At 46.1% G+C, this 19083-nt stretch overlaps 2 protein-coding genes across 4 annotated transcripts in view; one reads left to right on the forward strand and one right to left on the reverse strand.

The window, feature by feature from the left end:
- The window catches only part of ctnnal1 (catenin (cadherin-associated protein), alpha-like 1), a 37658-nt gene extending 23845 nt beyond the window's left edge, over positions 1-13813 (forward strand). Inside the window, exons 3-19 of one of the 3 annotated variants that reach the window (XM_023811939.2) lie at positions 779-966; positions 1891-2010; positions 2907-2996; positions 3481-3651; positions 4183-4383; positions 5759-5848; positions 6329-6487; positions 6784-6876; positions 7516-7666; positions 8888-8922; positions 9023-9067; positions 9249-9403; positions 9830-9878; positions 10707-10763; positions 11311-11430; positions 12121-12210; positions 12307-13813. In XM_023811939.2, the coding sequence (XP_023667707.1) occupies positions 779-966; positions 1891-2010; positions 2907-2996; positions 3481-3651; positions 4183-4383; positions 5759-5848; positions 6329-6487; positions 6784-6876; positions 7516-7666; positions 8888-8922; positions 9023-9067; positions 9249-9403; positions 9830-9878; positions 10707-10763; positions 11311-11430; positions 12121-12210; positions 12307-12465 (1973 nt within the window). In that variant the 3' untranslated portion in view covers positions 12466-13813. Of the gene's footprint in view, positions 1-778; positions 967-1890; positions 2011-2906; positions 2997-3480; positions 3652-4182; positions 4384-5758; positions 5849-6328; positions 6488-6783; positions 6877-7515; positions 7667-8884; positions 8923-9022; positions 9068-9248; positions 9404-9829; positions 9879-10706; positions 10764-11310; positions 11431-12120; positions 12211-12306 lie in introns of all 3 variants that reach the window. The other 2 variants (XM_023811937.2, XM_023811938.2) reach the window with 2 other exon arrangements.
- Positions 13720-16049, reverse strand: abitram (actin binding transcription modulator). The gene is made up of 6 exons (XM_023811940.2): positions 15855-16049; positions 15585-15636; positions 14808-14937; positions 14490-14566; positions 14308-14377; positions 13720-14172 (listed from the first exon to the last, which is right to left on the reverse strand). The coding sequence occupies exons 1-6, from the start codon at positions 15922-15924 to the stop codon at positions 14038-14040; spliced, it is 534 nt and encodes a 177-aa protein (XP_023667708.1). The 5' UTR covers positions 15925-16049; the 3' UTR covers positions 13720-14037.
- Between the last annotated feature and the right edge of the window lie 3034 nt (positions 16050-19083).

The following is a 19083-nucleotide window of genomic DNA, read 5'->3' on the forward strand; positions in this document are numbered from 1 at the left end:
ACTGTTTAAAGTCTGACCTTCGACGTGCTGCCAGATCCAGTCATGGTGTTCATGAAATCCTCTTCTGGCCTGGAGCCTGCCTCTATCAGTAGCCCGGTGCACAGGCCTGGGACTACAGGGATCTTCTGAAAGAACAGAGGCCTATGAACCAGGGTACCATGCAACCTGGTATAAGAAGGCCCTTCACATATTGATTGCAACAATGTTGCAGATTTTTTGTTAGAAATCCTATCAATTGAATGGACTTGTAATGGCTACAGTTTAAAAGGATTAGACCAAATGATGTGGTGTTATCCAGTACACGGTTCTTTAGGTAGTACTTCAGGTGAAGAGAACCAAATGAAATAGCTTTGAAGGACCAATTACAATGTGCAGGCACCCAAGATGACCTACACGGCTAACATGCTAACACGGGTGGCATGGGGCATGCAGGCACCCAGGACGACCTACACGGCTAACATGCTAACACGGGTGGCATGGAGCATGCAGGCACCCAGGACGACCTACACGGCTAACATGCTAACACGGGTAGCATGTGGCATGCAGGCACCCAGGACGACCTACACGGCTAACGTGCTAACACGGGTAGCATGGAGCATGCAGGCACCCAGGACGACCTACACGGCTAACATGCTAACACGGGTAGCATGGGGCATGCAGGCACCCAGGACGACCTACACGGCTAACGTGCTAACACGGGTAGCATGGAGCATGCAGGCACCTAGGACGACCTACACGGCTAACATGCTAACACGGGGGCCATCTTCTCTGCACCCAGGTGATGCCATTGCCCATCTCACTGACGTGGCGAGCGCTGATCAGCCAGAGTCTGACGGGCGGACCACCATCTTCAGCGACAAGACGGCCATGGTGAAGGCCGCCAGGATGCTGCTCTCATCCGTGACCAAAGTTCTCGTGCTGGCCGACCGCGTCGTCATCAAGCAGATCATCATGTCTCGCAACAAGGTGGGTTCCCCGACCAGGTTCACATCTCCCTAAGAGCTCGCCTTGCAGTTACTGACACACTCAGTCCACAGTGCAGTGTTTCCATTACCACCAGCTCACCCACATCCCAGCTTTCCTTAAAATGGTTCAAGCCATTTGCTGAAAAATAACGATTTTTATTCATGTTTTCCCTGATATGGATGTATAATTTTACTGCTAATGGGGGAAAACAGCAGTTCTAGGTTACAGTGCATCTTATCATTCCAAAGTCGGCGAACTGAGATGATGTGATCAAGATGCAAGACTTGTTCATGAATGACTTCTATTTTGAAAGGAAATCTGGCAGCAGTAGGATGTCCTGCGAAGGAATCTCTGCCACCTTGTTAATGAGTGTCCAATAAGCATTCATTAAACATCACTGCCTTTTGTAGATGTAAAGTCCTCGTAGTCTTAAACATCAGAATACTGGCTCTCAGGTAGCCTCCATCTGCCTGGGTTAGACTTCTCAAAGGCAGAAGATATTCCTAATCATTCTAATGTAATGCAACAGCATAATGGAGCGATGAAGAACATGAGGGACAGGGGTGTGCAGATGGATTATCTGTAAGGTAAATGGGATTCTCTTCCTCTGGCCCTTACTTTCTGCCCAAGATATGGATGACCTGATTCTCCTAAAGATTCTGCTATAAAGAGACAAACCGTACAAGCTGTGAACAGGGTGTCTGGAGGGAGCTTCCACCTGGCATTGCCAGCTCTTCTTTTTAGATAACTAATTAGTTTACTTGGACCCATGACATACGCAGGTCAACGGGCTATATCAGCGCTTTGATTGTGAGTATAATCTTTGGAAAGTGCAGGGCATTGCTGATAGATCTTTCTGTGGTGTCATGTGGAAATGTGTAGCGCAGACTCTGATTAGAGGTCGTGTCCCCCGGCGTCCTGCAGGTTCTCGTCACCTTGGACCAGCTGGAGATGGTCAGCAGCTTCCAGGAGTTCGTGCAGATCTTCAGCCAGTTTGGAAACGAGATGGTGGAGTTCGCCCACCTGACGGGAGATCGGCAGAATGTGAGCATCAGCCCTCGAAAAACACAAAAAACAAACAAATGTGAAATGCTTTCACCCACTCTATTCCCCTTAATCGCCACTTCCGCTGGGGCCAGTCTTTGACTCCCCCTGGGAAGGAGCACATTGCCTTAAGGCAGGTAATTCTTTCACAGGGCTCTCTAGCCATCTTAAACATCCGCTGTGTTACATTCTGGTCCCAGGAAAAGCACTGTGATGCATTTCTGTAGTTTCCCTGTGCTTGTTTTACAAATGGTGGACGTTTCCTGCCGACTGACGAGGAATATGACAGATAAGCCGGTTCCGGGCCACGGGTTCCTCTCTGTGGCTGCCCCCGGGTTTGCAATACACCTCCCAGTTCTGTCGCTTTCAGAGGAAAGGGGTCGTGGCCTCGGGTCTGATGAAACCGCACTGGTATATATATATATATATACTACAGTCATTCTTACAGGGGGCTTCTGAGATTTTTGGGCTGGTGAAGGGACTGTATCATTACACAACCTTATAAGGATCTGTCAGTGTTTGTGTTTTTAAGCTGGAATCTCTTTGTTTTTCTAGTCATTCATTTTTCCCTGAAGGGAAAATTATTCAGAAAATGCTTTATGACCACGATCAGGTTGCCTCATCTATGTGGCATAGTCCCAGGTGTTTCATTCTGGTATTCAAATCTGCCCCCTCATTTATCCAGCTGAATATTTTAATACAGTGTGATTTGATTCTGGTTAAGTACCTGGTTAGAACTGCAGATCCTCTTGAGACCTGATCCATGTCGCTGGTTCCCCCCGACTCCCCAAAATGGGACAGACGGGGGGCTCCTCAGTTCCCAGCCAGGAGCAAACATCACTCCTGTATCACTGCCCATGGTCTCACTGCTGTGCCTGTCCAAACCCCCCCCCCAGGACCTGAAGGACGACAAGAAGAAGGCCAGGATGGCAGCAGCACGGGCGGTGCTGGAGAAGTGCACCATGATGCTCCTCACCGCTTCCAAGGTGACTCCTGAAGAGCCAATGAGCAGTTTGATCACATTTTAAGATATTAGTCATATAACAGTACAAAGTAGGTTTGTTGCAGAAGTGGCTAGTTCAGGTTCAGAAAATAAAAATCCAGACCAAGATTTAGTTTCAACCAACCAGTTCAGTATAAAGAGTCAGTCACAGAGTACTAAACTGGTTGGCTGAAACAAAATCTTAGTCTGGATTTTTACTTTCTGGACCTGAACTATTCACCTCTGGTTTCTTGCTTCCAGTCTTAATAATTGCAAGCTGGTTAGCAGAATATACTGATTTAGTATCTCTTAAATAAGAAATGTATTTACTTAATATTTAGTGTATTGATTGATTGTGGCTAACAGGGGCCCTTGAGGCTCCAACACAAATGGTTGATTTGAGTGGTAAACCCTGCCACAGACTGTGCTCCAGGTGGGATAGTCAGGGCCCGTTGGCATTCAGTGTTGGCGCGTTTCTCCCCTTGCAGACCTGCCTGCGGCATCCCGACTGCGAGTCCGCGCGTATCAACAAAGCCGGCGTCTTCCACCGCATGCGGCATGCGCTGGAGCAGGTGATCGAGATCGTGACCGACGCCCGGGGAAGCAGCGACGCACAGCACCTGCCCGTCAGCATCTACTTGGGGATCAAGGACTTCAAGGTTCTCCCAACACTCGCCGTTTAGGGATTTTTTTTTGGTGAGGGCGTCTCGTGTGGTCAAGGTGAGCAGTGATCATGTGGAGCGGCACAAATGCTCAGGCTTGTCTTAGGAACCGTCTAATGTAGTGTTTCTCAATCCAGTCCTCGGGGCCCCAGTACGGTCCACATTTTAGCTCCCTCCCAAATTCCAACACGTCTCTGGCAAACATTCATTACATGATTGTCGCCCGTGGTATTTTGGGATCTGGGAGGGAGTGAAAATGTGGACCATCTAGGGATCCCTGAGGACTGGGTTGAGCAACATTGGTCTATGCTTGAGCCCGTGTGTCATAGGACCATGTGACACATAGATGGGGGGACCTTTCCGGGAGTTCTAGGGTCAAGAGTGGAATGGGTTTACGGAACATGGGGAGGAGGAATGCAGACAAAAAAGAGGAAAGAGCAGGAGAGATCTGGACATGTTTGATAAGACAATGATCCAGAATAAGAAAGCGGGTGGAATTCACAGCAGAACATGCCTCCCTGTTTGCAGGTAAGGGTAGAGCGCTTGCGGGAGACCCTGTACGGCCAGTCCCAGGAGAGCCTGGCCTCGCAGCTAGAGGGCGTCGTAGAGCAGACTGAGGACTTCACGGACTCCGCCTACACCAGCCACGAGCACCGCGAGGGGATCCTGCGGCTGTGCCACGCCACCAGGCAGGAACTGCAGCAGTTGATCGCCGACTGGATGCATGCGGTCAGTCAGACTTCTCAATGGGGGTGCAGACGAGCCCAGATTTGCGTCACGTGGAATTCACACCTACGGCGAGCAAATAGGCAAAGCCAGAAAACATTAATTCGGCACCACCTGTTGTTTATGGGGGGGTTAATTTTGGTCAAATAAACAGGAAGGACAAGCGCTACATAGTGTGTTTTGGGTATTATTCTTAGTCCTCTTCACGTTATCAGATACGCCGCCTTATTTAGCATATTTTTATCAAAACAACTGCCTCGCTCTAAGGTACATCAGCAATATCCCTGTCATTGCACACGTGGACTTCACATTTGACCTGTGCTACCTGCCATCTCTTAAATTCGCATAAAATGAATCGAACCACTTGGATCTCTCCATGATGCTCTTCAAGTGGTCTGTCTCCAGACTGCTGAAGAAGTGGCATTTTCAATTTATCTTAACATGTCAGAAAAAGTAAGAAGAGAGAAAGAAACAGAAAAAGCTTGAAATTACAACCAGAAAATTACTGCCGGTGGTTTTTACGTTCTGAAAAAAAGAAACAAACATAAAAACATTTTTGGATTGATCAAGGTTTTAGAGGCTGTTCCAAACAGTGGCTTAGTTTGTTCTGTCAGCTGACAGTCATGTAACGAATACAGCTACGGAAACCTGCAATCACAGAGAGAGCGTGAAATGGCTTCTGGAATTTTCCACAGTTTGAGTGCATTGTCTGCTCTGGCACATGGGGGTGGGGTCTTCCTCTCATTGTCTCTCACAGACCAGCTCTTCCTCTCCTAGCCTTGTTTCAGTTCATTTAACTGCGATCCGAGTCTGACGTCTCTCGGCAGTTGTCTGCTTATCTAGTATTTATTTATTTTTTTTAAATAGCTTGTTGGAATGTCAGTACTCTTATTGTTGCTCACCCCAAAATTTTGACCCCGTGACATCGCTGAAGTCAATGTGATGTAATTTAGCCATTACCTGTATGACACTGATGGATACTAATATTTCATTTCATTTTTTTGTTTTGCAAGCTGTGCCCTCATTCCAGCCAGTACAGATCTTGGGGTTTGAACCCCAATATCGGTGGGTTTTGAACCCCAATATCGGTGTTTTTTTCATGAGTTTTGGAGCCCTTGTATATCAGATCTCATAGTTCAGAAATGCATTTCTCCAATGACTGCCTCTGTCATGACACCCCGCTGCTAATCCCCCTTGCTAGAGACGCACGCCACCCATCTTGCATCTTTTCACGGCTGTCAGTTGGCAAGGCAACAGGGGTCCTCTTCGGCTGCACTGCGGTTGGCCTGAAATTTGCCTGTGCGTCAGCGAAGACGTCTCATGCCTGTCACAGGGCACTGACTTACCCCCCCCCCCCCAAACCCGTTTCTCGCCCCAGCAGCAGTCCTTCAACGCCATGGAGGCCACTGAGCAGATGGAGCTGTCCATCCTGAAGATCTGCCAGTTCATGAACAAGCTCCGGTGTGAGGTGAGGCTCTGTCTTCCAGCAGGGGGTGCCCAGCTCGGCACCAGTGACTGACACAGTCTCCACAGTCCGACACAATGAACTGAATGATTACCTCGTTACGGTAGCACAATGGCAATTATGATGGGTAGACCACTGGGTTACAGCATCTCCAAAATGGCAGGTATTGTGGGGTGTTCCCAGTATGCTGTGGTCAGTACTTACCCCCTGTGGTCCACCAGTTGGTCCAGTCCTACAGGAGAGCTGAGTTTTGGTGGTACGAGAGGGACCTACCCACTGTTAGGCAGGTAGTTTTAATGCTATGTATGATCAGAGTGTGGCATCCGTGCTTCCAGCACCATCAGACTAATTGATACTGAGTCGGCCATTAAACAAGGTTCTCTAAGGATTTGTTCTCTTAAAGTTCCTTAAAGATCCTCTTGACACACTTTGAGCCGCAATAGAGTTCACCTGAACCCCTACGACCCCCACCCCCCTTTGCAGCTCCATAAAGCGGCGGTGGGACGCGCAGCGGACCTGCTGAAGTGCCACGGCGAGCAAGTTGTTCTGGAGGCCCTGAAAGGATCCGGCGGCGAGGGCAACTTGGAAGCCGTGGCTGAGTCCTCGCGCAAGCTGACCGAGCAGAAGGAGCTGCTGCTGGAGGTGCAGTTGCACTTCCTGCCTTATACTTTAGGGGGCGCATCTGTGTGTGTCCGCCCACATCTCAGGGGGGATGGAATCCGGGTCATGTATTCATGGACTCTGAGGAGGTTCTGGAAGGGGCTTAACCTGAATATACAACTGTAAGGACATAAGCTGTACCTATCTGAAGTAACTTTGGATGGAAATGATGCAGCTGACAATCATTTGAAAACAATATGATCCTAGAGAGAAGCCCCTCAGCTTCACAAAGTGGCTCCCCTGTGTTTACGATCCTTTCTTCCTCCCACCACATCCAGACCTGCCGGCTCCTGCGCCACATATCTGGGACGGAACCACTTGAAATCACCTGCATACATGCTGAAGACGCCTTCCAGGTCATTGGGCCACAGGTGAGTTAAGGCTTGGGGGTCATGAGGGGGTCAATGGGAGACGGCGAAGACATGGTGAGAACCCCAGTGGGGCAAAAGATCCCATACAAACATACTGTAATTTGAAGCTGAAGGTCCCTCTTACCACATCTGAATCTGACCCACTGTAATGGAGTTCTGAAATTGATTGTGCAAAAATGTATGACACCTGTTGGTGGAACACAACTTACATTGTTGCTTAGAAAAAGATGCATCGTGACAAACAGCTGTGGGCCAGGCTAGTAATTTATCGTGGCTGTGGGAACTAGGGATTATGGGAAAGGCCAGACTGTCAGTGGCTGTTAGGACAGCACATTGCCCTGTGATTCACCTAGAGGAGAAAGATAAAGACCCTTTGCTGATTCTCATGGACTAAGTGGCGGATGGCGGGACCACACCCCCTGATGGTTCGAGATTGTGCCGGTGGGATGGAGAGCATCCCACAGTCGCCCCCGCCACCCCCCACCCAGCCCACCCTTCCTGTTTCATCCTACGGGTCACAGCAGTGGTTAATTACTCTCCGGAGTCTCGCATCAGATGCAGGGAGAAGATGGAGGCTGTGACTCATGTGATTGTGTTTGTTCTTAATGATGCCATGCCCCCCCTCCCCAAAAAAAAAAGATCATCTCTGCAGTGCAGACCTTGGCACTTCACCCCACCAGCAAGATCGCCAAGGAGAACCTGGACGTGTTCTGTGAAGCCTGGGAGTCGCAGCTCAACGACATGGCTGTCCTGCTGCGGGAGATCAATGATGTTTTCGAGGGCCGGCGAGGTACCAGTCCCAACAGCGCTCCATTACAAATAAACTCAGAGATGGGAGGAGCCTTTAAGGTGACAAAAGAGGATACAGGCAATTGAGACAGACAGGGTGCAACGAGTCATATTCTGAAAACATTTTTTTTTTGGTTCGACAGCTTATAAAAACTTTTAAATCCAGAATAGATCAAAATACATCCAAAAAACGTTTACTTTACTTTCACTTCCGCCTATGTAACATTTCTGTTCGGTTCTTTTATTAAAACGGTGGAAATGCAGGCTGGTTCTCAAAAGGCACCAACCAGCCCAGCACCAGCTACAGCTCCGAGTTGCTGGAAACAAGGCATGAGTGGTTCGCAGACAGAAAGCAGTGATAAACCATAGTGTTTTTCTAGCATTTGTCCACTGTCCACAAAGGTTGAATTTTAGGGTTGAATCAGTAGCCATTGATTGGGTAATTTAATTACATGCAAACATTGTAGCATTTCAGGATGTAGCTGAGCGATTCCCTCCAGGCGTTTCCAGCATAAGTCAATTTGCTTGTCTGTTTAATCATTGTGAAGTCTCTGTACAGAACTCTAAACTGCAGTTTACGTTCCAATAACCACTCTTACAGCATGTTCAGACAATGAAACATCTGTGTGTCTTTCCATGAGGTACTGCTGTATAAATAAAGGACTGAGATTATGTAGACCAGAAATAATGGCTGGAACATTTTGCTCATGGAAGTTTTACAAAACATTTACAAAAATGTTCTGAGGGCGGAACAGAAAATGATTGGTTCAGAGAGATAATCAATCAGATTATAGAGGATAGTAGGACCAATCAGATGTCTTGGTCCTGGCTCCCCTAGTTACTTGGATCCACCTCCTCTACAATCTGGTTGGTTATCTCTCTGTACCAGTCATTATTCATTCTGCCCTCAGAGCATTTGCATATAAGTGAAACTCCCACAAGTGAACACCTTCTCCTGCCATATCAACCATATATGGGCAGAAGGGGGCGGGAACAACCTGTGCTAACAGCATGCTATTGGTTTAACCCACTTCTCAATGTTTCCTTATTGGTTCCCATTAAGATAGACATAGGGTGGGTAGGATTAACAAATGTTTCTCGTATAATTTACCTCACTGCAGAAAGCAACTAAGGGTCTTATCACCCAACTATGAAGAAAATGTATCAAGTACTGGAGAATTTGGAGTTTTCTATAAAAGTATTCTTTTTTTCCTCCAAGGAGATAAGAAAACCTACTTATCGCTGCCAAGACCTGGGGTGAGTTCCACATGGAGAAATGTCTCACTGAAGAAGTGACCAGTGTGCTTCTCTGTCTTGTTTTCCTGAAGATATTTACATGTATGCTTTTTTCCCCCAGAAACATTCAGCAAAGATGGCAAAGGCTGCCAAGCTCGACTCAGAGGTATGTCAGCGCAACGCCAACACTCCAACGCCTCTGATTCCTCATCTCACCATGTAATCTCGGTCATAAATTGTAACGGGCAAGAGTAATGATGCAGGGAACGTGTGGGAGGGGTCCTGGGGGGGGGGGGGGCAGGGGCTGCTTGCACCGCTACGGCTCACACTAGAGGGCACCTTTCCAGGAGCAGACCACCATGGCCAAGCTGGGCCTGGAGCTGCGGCTGCTCACGTCCGACGTGGACGTGGAGAGCGAGAAGTGGGAGGAGCAGGAGCACGAGATCGTGCGACAGGGACAGAATCTGTCCAGCATGGCTTACTCCATATACCTATTTACCAGGTACAGCGCCCAGCCTGTGCACGCACAGACACACGCACAGACACACACATGTTTATCTTTGTGGGGACTCTCCATTCATTTCTATGGGCATAACCCCAATCCTAACTATCGCAACCTTAACCCCTACCCAGCCCTATCCTTAACTATAGGTAACCAAACAAAATACGAGACTTTTGAAATTTAAAATTTTCTGATTTCAGTCACAGATTTTTATAAAAATCAGTTTCCCCTTGTGGGAACTGAAGAAATGGTCCACACAAAGTCAAAATAGCAGGATTTTACCACAATGTAATATACACACCATACACACACACACACACTCAGGGTCACTCTGGATGTGCAACTGCATTGAGACTTGTGTGGAAATATGAGATGGATTTTCAGCGAGTGCCTGTTGAGCCTGTTCCTTTTCTGCTGCTGAATTAGAGGGGAAGGCCTTCTAAAGACCACGCTGGATCTGTTCCACCAGGCAGAGGTGCGTATCTCCGCCTGTCCATCCTGGGTTCTGTCTGAGACGTCCTCAAAGAACCGCTGCCAGAAGGCAAATCGATGTACTGTTATTAAAACCTCCTGGGATCATCGGTCTGTGGCAGCCCTGGGGGTGTGGCTGTCCGCCCAGTGCAGCCGGGCAGGGCTGTGGGGGGGTGGGGTGGCCAAAGTCCACATCCTATAGGCACCTGTAGTGCATTTAAGACGTGGTACATTCCTGGATGCTGCAGGACACATTCAGTGCTTTACCGCATGGCTCAGCGGGCTAAGCCTCTGTACTTGTGACCGGAAGGTCGCCGGTTTAAACCCCAGCCTTGGCAGAACAGTCACACTTGTAAGCAAGGCCCTTACTCCCCAGCTCAATGGGCGTCGTTACAGGTGACTGCCCTTTGCTGCCAAGTTTGCTCTCACTTACATGTGTGTCTTTGTGTCCTGGGGAGTAAGATGGGGTAGGCAAAAGGAGAATTTGCCCCCAGGTATCATCATATAGTTTTATTTCATTAATGGGTGAGATCAGTGCATATGAGGACACAGGGTCAGTGTGTGTAACTGTGTGAACCCATCAATGCGTGAACATATAGGCAGAGGGACACTATTACCCATGAAATTCACAGTAAATGTGTTGCCGGACTAGAGCTGCCTGATAAGCTTGTTAAAAAAAAACATCGTGTAAAATTTCTCCTGAGTGTTGATTCCACACCCAGCAAAGAGCAAACCTGAACGGGAAGGCCTGCTATCGACCGCGAGTTTGTTCCTGTGCTGATGAGTCCTTCCCCCAAGATGTGTCTAAGAAGTCTGTTTCCTTCCATCGCAGATGTTTTCTGAGGAGGGCTTTCAATTATGCTCATCTCTTCGGGCCTTTACCGCACAGGTACAGTAATAAATCACGGCGCCGGGAAATGAAGGCCATTACACGTGACGTCCTGCCTCCTCCTTTAATGTGTTTTTCCACGTCTGACATGGTAAATAGTAGGCACGTTCCCGTCCGTGCACCTCTGCGCCTTTCGACAGGGATTTAATTAAACGTCTCTCCTTGATGCCCATTAATGATGTCCATCCATCTCTGCAGGAAGTGGGAGCTCTGATATCAGGCTAAAAACCCTCCCCCCCTCATCTGGCCTGAGAGAAAATGAGGGATGATGTCATTTTGATTACCAAACAAACATTTTTGGCTTCCATTTCATAAGCAACTCCAAACAAAAGTCAGATAGACGGTTAGAAGAAATCTGAGGGTATACACAACCAGGATGATATTTTCTAGTATTTCCGTGCAGGTCTTTCAGATAAAATATTTTTGATATTTGTAATTATACACATTGACCTGTGGCTGGATGCTATGGGGAGATTAATATAAGGATACATGGCTCTGTAGAAGTCTGAAAGGTCATGTTCTTTGTGGGGTCCTGTGCCCTTTCCAGCTGGGAGATGATGAACGGACCCTCATCATTTTGGAGACTGAAAAGCTGATGACTTTGTGCCAACAACTACAGATGACCGTAAAGACAGTGGTGCAGGGCAAGGCTTCCACATTCCAGAAGGTAGGGAACCGCAACAACGGTTAGCATTTTAGGGCTGCCGGCCACCAGGACGGACCCCTGCAAGACCTTCATTTAAAAGATTAAAAACTAGACTGAATTGCTGGATGTTACTTCAGACCCTGGGGCTCTTTCCTTCTGTCTATACTACTGATTTTGATCTCTTTACGTTTTACTTTCATAGCTTGTAATTGAAGCCCCATATGCAGGTATCTTTGACTTAACCTTAATTACATAGTAAATTTGGGATATTTACTTCATTTTACTCATTTAGTAACCCTTTCTTTTTATTTTAAACCTTAACATTTTTAATCAGTGGCCAGGGGATCTTGCAGTAAGGTGCTGGCGGGTAGCGGAAACTGCCGGCTCGGCAGGAATGATGGGAAATCAACGCTCGCCTGAATCTTTAGTCGTCTCGCTCTTGGTCTGTCATTAGTCTCGCCTGTCATGGACTTGTACTCGGTGACAGTGTTTAATCCCCGGCTCTGACACACGCTGTCGGAGTTCATTACCGATCTGAGTGCAGTGTCAGCCAGGGCTTCCTGGTCACTGCGTATTGTCACAACAAAATCATTCATTCATTTATTTTGCAATCGTGTGGTAACGTGGAGTCTTTCAAATACTGAAATGTGGCACAGTAAAATGTAGGACCACTGCAGCAGCACAAATTCTCCTCTGTCTTGTCGTTTCCAGGTGGACTCTTCCATACAGAGTATCAAAAGCATCATGACTGTTGTGGTCTACCTCCTTCAAGTCTGCAACAGGCTCGTTAAGAAGATTCAGGTGCTGTTTATCAGCCATTGCTAATGAGCCACGGTTGGTATGCATGTACCGTGAGCGGAGTTTGAATTCTCCCCTTTGCCTCACTCCCACATACAGTACAGGTCAGATGTCAGCAGCCTGGGCTCCCCGGGAAGCTGGAGAGACAGACAGTCCCCCGTGAAAGACGACCCGCTGCATGGGAGGAACGCCAATGGCTTCGGGGTCAAGTCTCTGGAGCAACACATGGCCAGCCTGACCTTCCTGGAGAGCAAATAGTCCAGCTTCACTCTCATGGGGAGCCTCAGAGTATCCTCTGCTGAGCACCGCCCTCGTTTCCCCAGCAGGGGGCGCCGTGTGAAGCTCCGGGCTTGCAGCTTGGTTCTGCATCGATCACTGTGCATCGAGAGCATCGCTTTGTGACGTGCCTGTAGTGTCTCACACGACCATTAGCCAAAGCACGGGGAAGAATATAAAATGCAGAACTACGCATGCAGTATGCTAACTGGTTTTTAACCCCTTTTTTTACCCTAGTAAATGCTGTCAAACAGCCTTACAGACACGTGCAGTCGTCTCACCCCCTAATCGTCTTGATTTTACGTAACCGGCCGAGTCCAATTCGCCCGTGACTTCCGAGTGCTTACATCACTGGTGGGTTTTCTAGCGCTAATCAAGGGTGACTATCGGAATCAGGCATGAAACTCCCGGAGGCACGGGAGACTCACTGGCGCCTCCTACAGTCCTCTTGTGCATTTTAATACCAAACAGGGAGGCACTACGTGACATGACTATTTTTTTCTGTTACATTTCACACAATGAAATGTCAGGTGTGTTAACCAAAAGGGAGGACTCGTAACTTTTTTAATGTTTAATGGATGCTGTTGAGTTTAGCAGAGACGCTCAGCTCCTTTACAAAAACATAAGGACTCTCTCCCCTTCAAGACAAAGCAATTACATCGGAACAATAAAGCTTAGCGTCGTATTTCACTGCTGATAATGTCAGATTGCAGAGCTTGTTCCACTATCTAAAGTGGCATCACAGAACTTTCGATACTGGTACTGACTCATAGGTACAAAAGCTCACCGTCTGAATAAAGACCCACTTGAAAACCCACAAGTATCACAAATAAACTGAATTTTAGAAAAGAGTGACAGTCTCCTATGTGTGGATATGGCAGTACTAAAGAGGGACGTTCTTTTGGAATATTACACTTTTGATATGTCAAATGACGGATGAGCCAGTGAAGCTTGTTACTTACGGCTTTGTTACTTGTGTACACACTTACTAATTTACACCGAAACAGATTGGTATTTCTTACATGTGAACACACACTTGCGTTTACATCCATACTGTAGGACTGCAAACTGCCTTAATCTGACCTTTTAAACATGGTGTGCTTGTGTTTCATGCAGTCAGACGCTTAGGGTGACCTTACATTAGAGTGTTGTGCCTAAGATGAACATTGGGCCTCAATGGTAGGCTGGCTGGACAGTGGTTACTGAACAAGGTGAATGTATTGGACTTCGGACATATTTATTTTTCTAAGTAAATCCATTTATTTTCTTTTACCTTTCCCATAAGTCTGTACATGTTTAACTTTTAAAATAAAAGGTCCTTTACTCCTAACCTTAAATGGTCTTGAGTTTGTTTTCATAAGGAACAGCTGATTAAGCCAAATTACACGCCCCGAGTCTGAAAGGTTTGTGTCTTAAAAGAGCCCAACAAAAAGCAGTGGAGGGGATGACGTGTCCGTCCAGGTTTACCCACAATGCAGCAGTAACAGCCACCGTACTTTTAGGCTTCAGAAAATGGCCGTGGTATCCATAGCAACCCTGTCCGTCCCTGTCTCCTCACTGGTCCACTTTCACAGCTGATCTTTTCAAGAGAATGTCTTCGTATTCGGCTCTGGTGAGGAGAGTGTCTGTTATGCTCTTGCTCTCTTCAAATTTTGGGAGGAGGACTGCGATGTAGCCTTCGGCGGACGGCTGGGGCAGATGAATAAAAAGAAAAAAGGAAACTGCAGTAAGAATATAAGTTAGATCAGTCTATAGTCAGCATATACGTCGTACCGTTGTGTCGTCATGGAAACCACAGTACATTTACTGAAAAGTAGGGTGCACCTTTTCAAGTAAAAGGTTTGGCCTTGTGAGAATGTCTTCATTGACCTCCAACAGACGGCCCCTGACACAGCTGGAAAAGTGAGAGGAGTCATTTCAGACAAAGAACGGGCCTCTGAGAGCAGAGATTTCTTTTTATTTGATGTATATTTAACTTCTACTTTTAACTAGAGCAGGATTCCTACCTGTAAACAGTATATTCCTCCCCATCACTGTTCTTTATCCTGCAGAGTGGTGCGAGCTCCGTGAGGAACTGGCCACCCTGAGACATGAACAGAAATCATTTTAACGGAGACATCAGAGACTGAGCTACATGTACATACAACAGATTGGAAGAATGCTAGTGGTCGCAAGCAGTTCCATAATGATTGACTGCATAAAGTAAACTGTAATTAGCTACATCACACAAGGAACATGTGCTTAACAATGGCAAATGCATTGCTGTCCAATCATACCAACAGAGACATAAAAAAACACATGGAACAAATAAGGTGTCACTTAACTCGTTTTGATTTCCCAGACACTTTGTTCTGTAGACGGCTACAACCGGCACTGATCTGATAGTTGATGCTCTCTATAGCCTTCCCGTTCTGCAGAAGCGGGTGTGACTCAGCGAGAGTGATCACACAGATTCTGCAAAGACAAGAGACAGACCACTGATAAAACCCTTCGAAGTGTTCAGCATGCGTTGCCAATTGCATTAATGAGACTATTTTACCATACGGAGATGGTATAGTGACAAAAGGTATTTAAGAATACTCTCCAAGATTATACAAATACAACTTCCCAGTATCAAATGGATTTCAAAATTAGATTATGCAGGTGTTTTAACCATGGTAGAAACTGTCTCCGAAATGGCTATTTCCTTTTAACAGCCAACATTTAAATTGCTATAAAGCATGCTTTTGCGTTACTATAGAAACAATCTGCTCCTAGGCGATGAAGTTAATTGGAAGAGGCTTTTACTTCACAACTTGTTGCCCTCAGCCGGTCATTACTCAGACAAACTGATATTGGTGCCTCGGAGTTCTTCATTAAAGTGGCATTTTCAATCTGCACTTTTAAAGGGACTCTGAATTATCTCGCTGTGAAAAATTCATACCCAGAATTCATTCGGAAGTCATTCAATTTAATCTATTAATTCATTCCTTCATCTCAAGAAAAACATTGAAATTAACACTTGCTAAAAGCAAATCATTATCTCCATGACTGCGGTACTAATTATTTAAAGAACACCTATGTATTGTTCTTGGCAGATGAAATTCGTACGTTTTCCGTACCTGTTCGAATGCTGCAGGATACAGTGGTCCTCACATGGTTTACCCTTGAGGTCTAAAACATTAAAAAGACGCAACCTTTATTTCGCATAGAGCTGCTCATGTGCAGCAATGGTTGGAGAGATTTATTATTATTATTAAGTGAACTGTATCATGAGCAAAGTAACGCACGCCAAGTTACATGACATTAACTTAATAAGTCAATAAGTTGCCGATCTATGTAGACATCAGCTTCCCAGTTTCGTTTAAGCTGTAGAGCTGTTCAAAATATACCTGTTTTGTACCACCTCGTGAAATATCGGTCAATTACAGATGGAGTTCTTCTAACCTCCGTCTCATCCATTAGTTAAACGCGGAGATTACAGTTAGTGTGTTTAACAAGAGAAGCGCTTCTATGAGATGATAACGGAAGTCGCGTTTCCTTTTTCAAGCGGAACAAAAATGAGCGACACCACAGAAGTTCCGTCCTTGAAAAGATTCCGGCTTCAACAAAAACCCAAATAACGTAAAGGAGACAATTAGATTAACGGTTATGTAGCCTAATTATGTATGTTTCTGTTCTCCTGAAATAATGTTTCTACCAAGCATCCGGCATTTAAGTTCATCACTTAGCAGAAGGACTTATCATAGTACCTACTGATAATCTATTACTATTTTTCTCGGTGTCTGAAGAATGTAATTTTTTTGCCCAAATTTTTTGTCGACTTACGTGGAAGGCAGTAATTTGCTCCCTGGGAAGATGTTAATCACTTCGTAAATGCTTAATGTGAAAGATGGGAGCTCACGCAAAATGCTTATACCTAATTTTACAATATACTGAGGAAAGCACACACACTTTTATGTTACTAATGCAGAATTCAATTTGAGTAAGTGACCTGTGGCCTGTACTACGAAGCGGGGTTACTGGCTTATCGGGGTAACTTGTCGGATTTAAGGTACCACAGTTTAAATGGACTTCATATTCGCTCACTTACATTTTGCCCAGACTACCTTAAATCCAACAAGTTACCCCGATAAGCCAGTAACCCCGCTTCGTAGTACAGGCCACTGGTATGTCTCGTTTCGCGTTTACTTGGTGGTACGTTCGAGACCCCCGGCGGGTCTGATGACTTTGGCGCATATTTTGTTTTACAGTTACTTATTGGTTAGTTCCTGTTAGTTATTGTATGAAACAAAATTAGGTAATATTTCCTTTATATAGCCCAAAACCTTGAATTGTACTAAAGAACCACAGAGCATGAGCAGAGCCATAGCTACCACTCTCAATCCTGCTGACCCACTTTGAGATGGTTCAGGTCCCAGGTTGCTACATCTCCCACATCTGCCTTCCTTCTGAAGCCTTGACAGTGGAATTTTTAACTTCAAATAATGCTAGATGTTGGATATGCACCCAGTCCACATAGAAAACATGTTGGACAATCAAAGCATAAGCTAGGTTGAATAAATGAATGTTATATTTATATAGCACTTTTCAATAAACCCAAAGTGCTTTACAGAAGCAATGGGGAGCCACTGCAACCACCAAAACTACATAGCACCCACCTGGATGATGTGCTGGCAGCCATTTTGCTCCAGTACGCTCACCACACAGTAGTTAAGGTGGTGAAAGGGCAGGACAGAATTAAGGGCTGCCAACTCTCACGTATCTGGTGTGACACTCACGCTTTCAGACTCTCACGCAAGACATCTTACGCCGAATCCATGTTATTCCATCATAAACCTAAAATTAGCTAAATTTAAAGCATTGGTGTAGTTTGCAAACCCCACAGACTATTTACAAGGTAATAAAACTTACATGCATGTATATGCATGTGCAGGCTTGTCTCAGATTGAAAATCTCACTACAGCCAGCTCACCAAAGAGATAAAAAGAGACAGGGACCATAGATTAGTTTCCCCAAATTTGACTGTGTGTTTATGGAGCTAGAAGTCTAATACAACATGTTTGCAGTATCAGTCTCTTTCTAAGCCTTGCATTATTTAGTAGGATTCAGTTGTGTGTTTCTGACTTGGCGGAGGTTGGGCCCCGTGTCTGAGCCGGCTGTGACACACTACCATCTTGGGGCTCTGTGCTGGAGAGCCCCTGGCCACGCTGCCCCAGCTGAACCAGAGGATCAAGCCCCTCCTGAGTGACCTGGCCAGGATACAGTGGGTGGGCTCTCAGTGGGCCGGCTGACCCCTGCAGAGACGGCCTGTGGTGCGAGGGGGTTAAGCTACGGCCCAGATGAAACCACAGCAGTGAAGGATCAGAAGGTTGCTACCAGTAACATGGAAGAAAGGTGGTGAAGTTGCTTGGACCAAGTGTGTGTGTGTGTGTGTGTGTGTTTCCCAAACTGAGCCAATATTTCCCAAACTGGTCCTCGGGACCCGCAGACAGTCCATGTTTTTGCTCCCTCCCAGCCCCCTCCAGACAGTCCACGTTATTGCTCCAGGAGCTGGGAGGGAGCAAAACGCGGACTGTCTGTGGGTCCCCGAGGACCGGATTGGGAAACACTGGTCTAAGCTGTGGTCTAAGTCTGTCACTGAGCCCATCCCAGCCGTTAGCAGTGGTAGCGTAGGCGGTAGTGACAGTATCAGGATGCTGTCTGCAGGATGCTGACTGGTTATTCACAGTTAGCCAAGCTTAAAAGCTGATGATGAATACAGTGCATCACCTGATAATGCTGACTGGTCAATATGCAAAACATTCATAATCTATTGTGACACCATCAGCACCCCCCACCCCCCCCCAAACAAAGAACCAAAATCAGCTAAATTTACAGAGGGGCACCGCGTCATGACTCAGTAGTTTGCAAGGTTAATTTCTTTGTAACAGTCGCTCTCACTGTATAAAAGGTTGGAGACCATTGGTGTGATTTTCCTGAGGCTTTTACTGATACATTAATCATTAATCATTAATTACGGTACAGCAAAGATCCACCTAGTCACAAAGTTAAAAACAGAGGTGGAAAGTTCAGGTCCAGAAAGTACATATCTAGACTAAGGTTCTATTCAAACCAGCTGTTACTGTTACTCTGTCACTCTGACGCTTTTTACTTAACTGGTTGGTTTGAATAAAATCTTGGTCTCGATTTTGTACATTCTGGACTGGAACTTTCCACCTCTGGTTAAAAGAATATAATATATGGTGCCAAGGTGGTTCAGGATTGTTGGTGTGAGAGTATGTGTACCCCACCCCATGCTGTGTGAGCCCCCACCCCACCTGTTACCATGCCCAGGATAAGATGGATGGAGATATATAATATTATTGCTATTTTTGGGTTTTTAACATGATTCCACTTCCTCAGATCATTGATATGATCATAATATGATGTGAACTCCAAAATCAAGATGTGTATGGTTTAAGAAGCAGTATTTATAAATCTGTTAAGTACAGTGAGCTTTCATATACGTATGTCTTAAATTTGCCAAAGGTTAATTTTCTGTGTTCATTCTGATTTCTGCACACATTCCCTGGAGTTTTACAGTTTTCTTGACTGCTTTGGCACATTTCGTGAAACATA

The sequence above is a fragment of the Paramormyrops kingsleyae genome, chromosome 23 (assembly GCF_048594095.1).
Source record: "Paramormyrops kingsleyae isolate MSU_618 chromosome 23, PKINGS_0.4, whole genome shotgun sequence".
In the NCBI taxonomy this organism is placed as follows: Eukaryota; Metazoa; Chordata; class Actinopteri; order Osteoglossiformes; family Mormyridae; genus Paramormyrops; species Paramormyrops kingsleyae.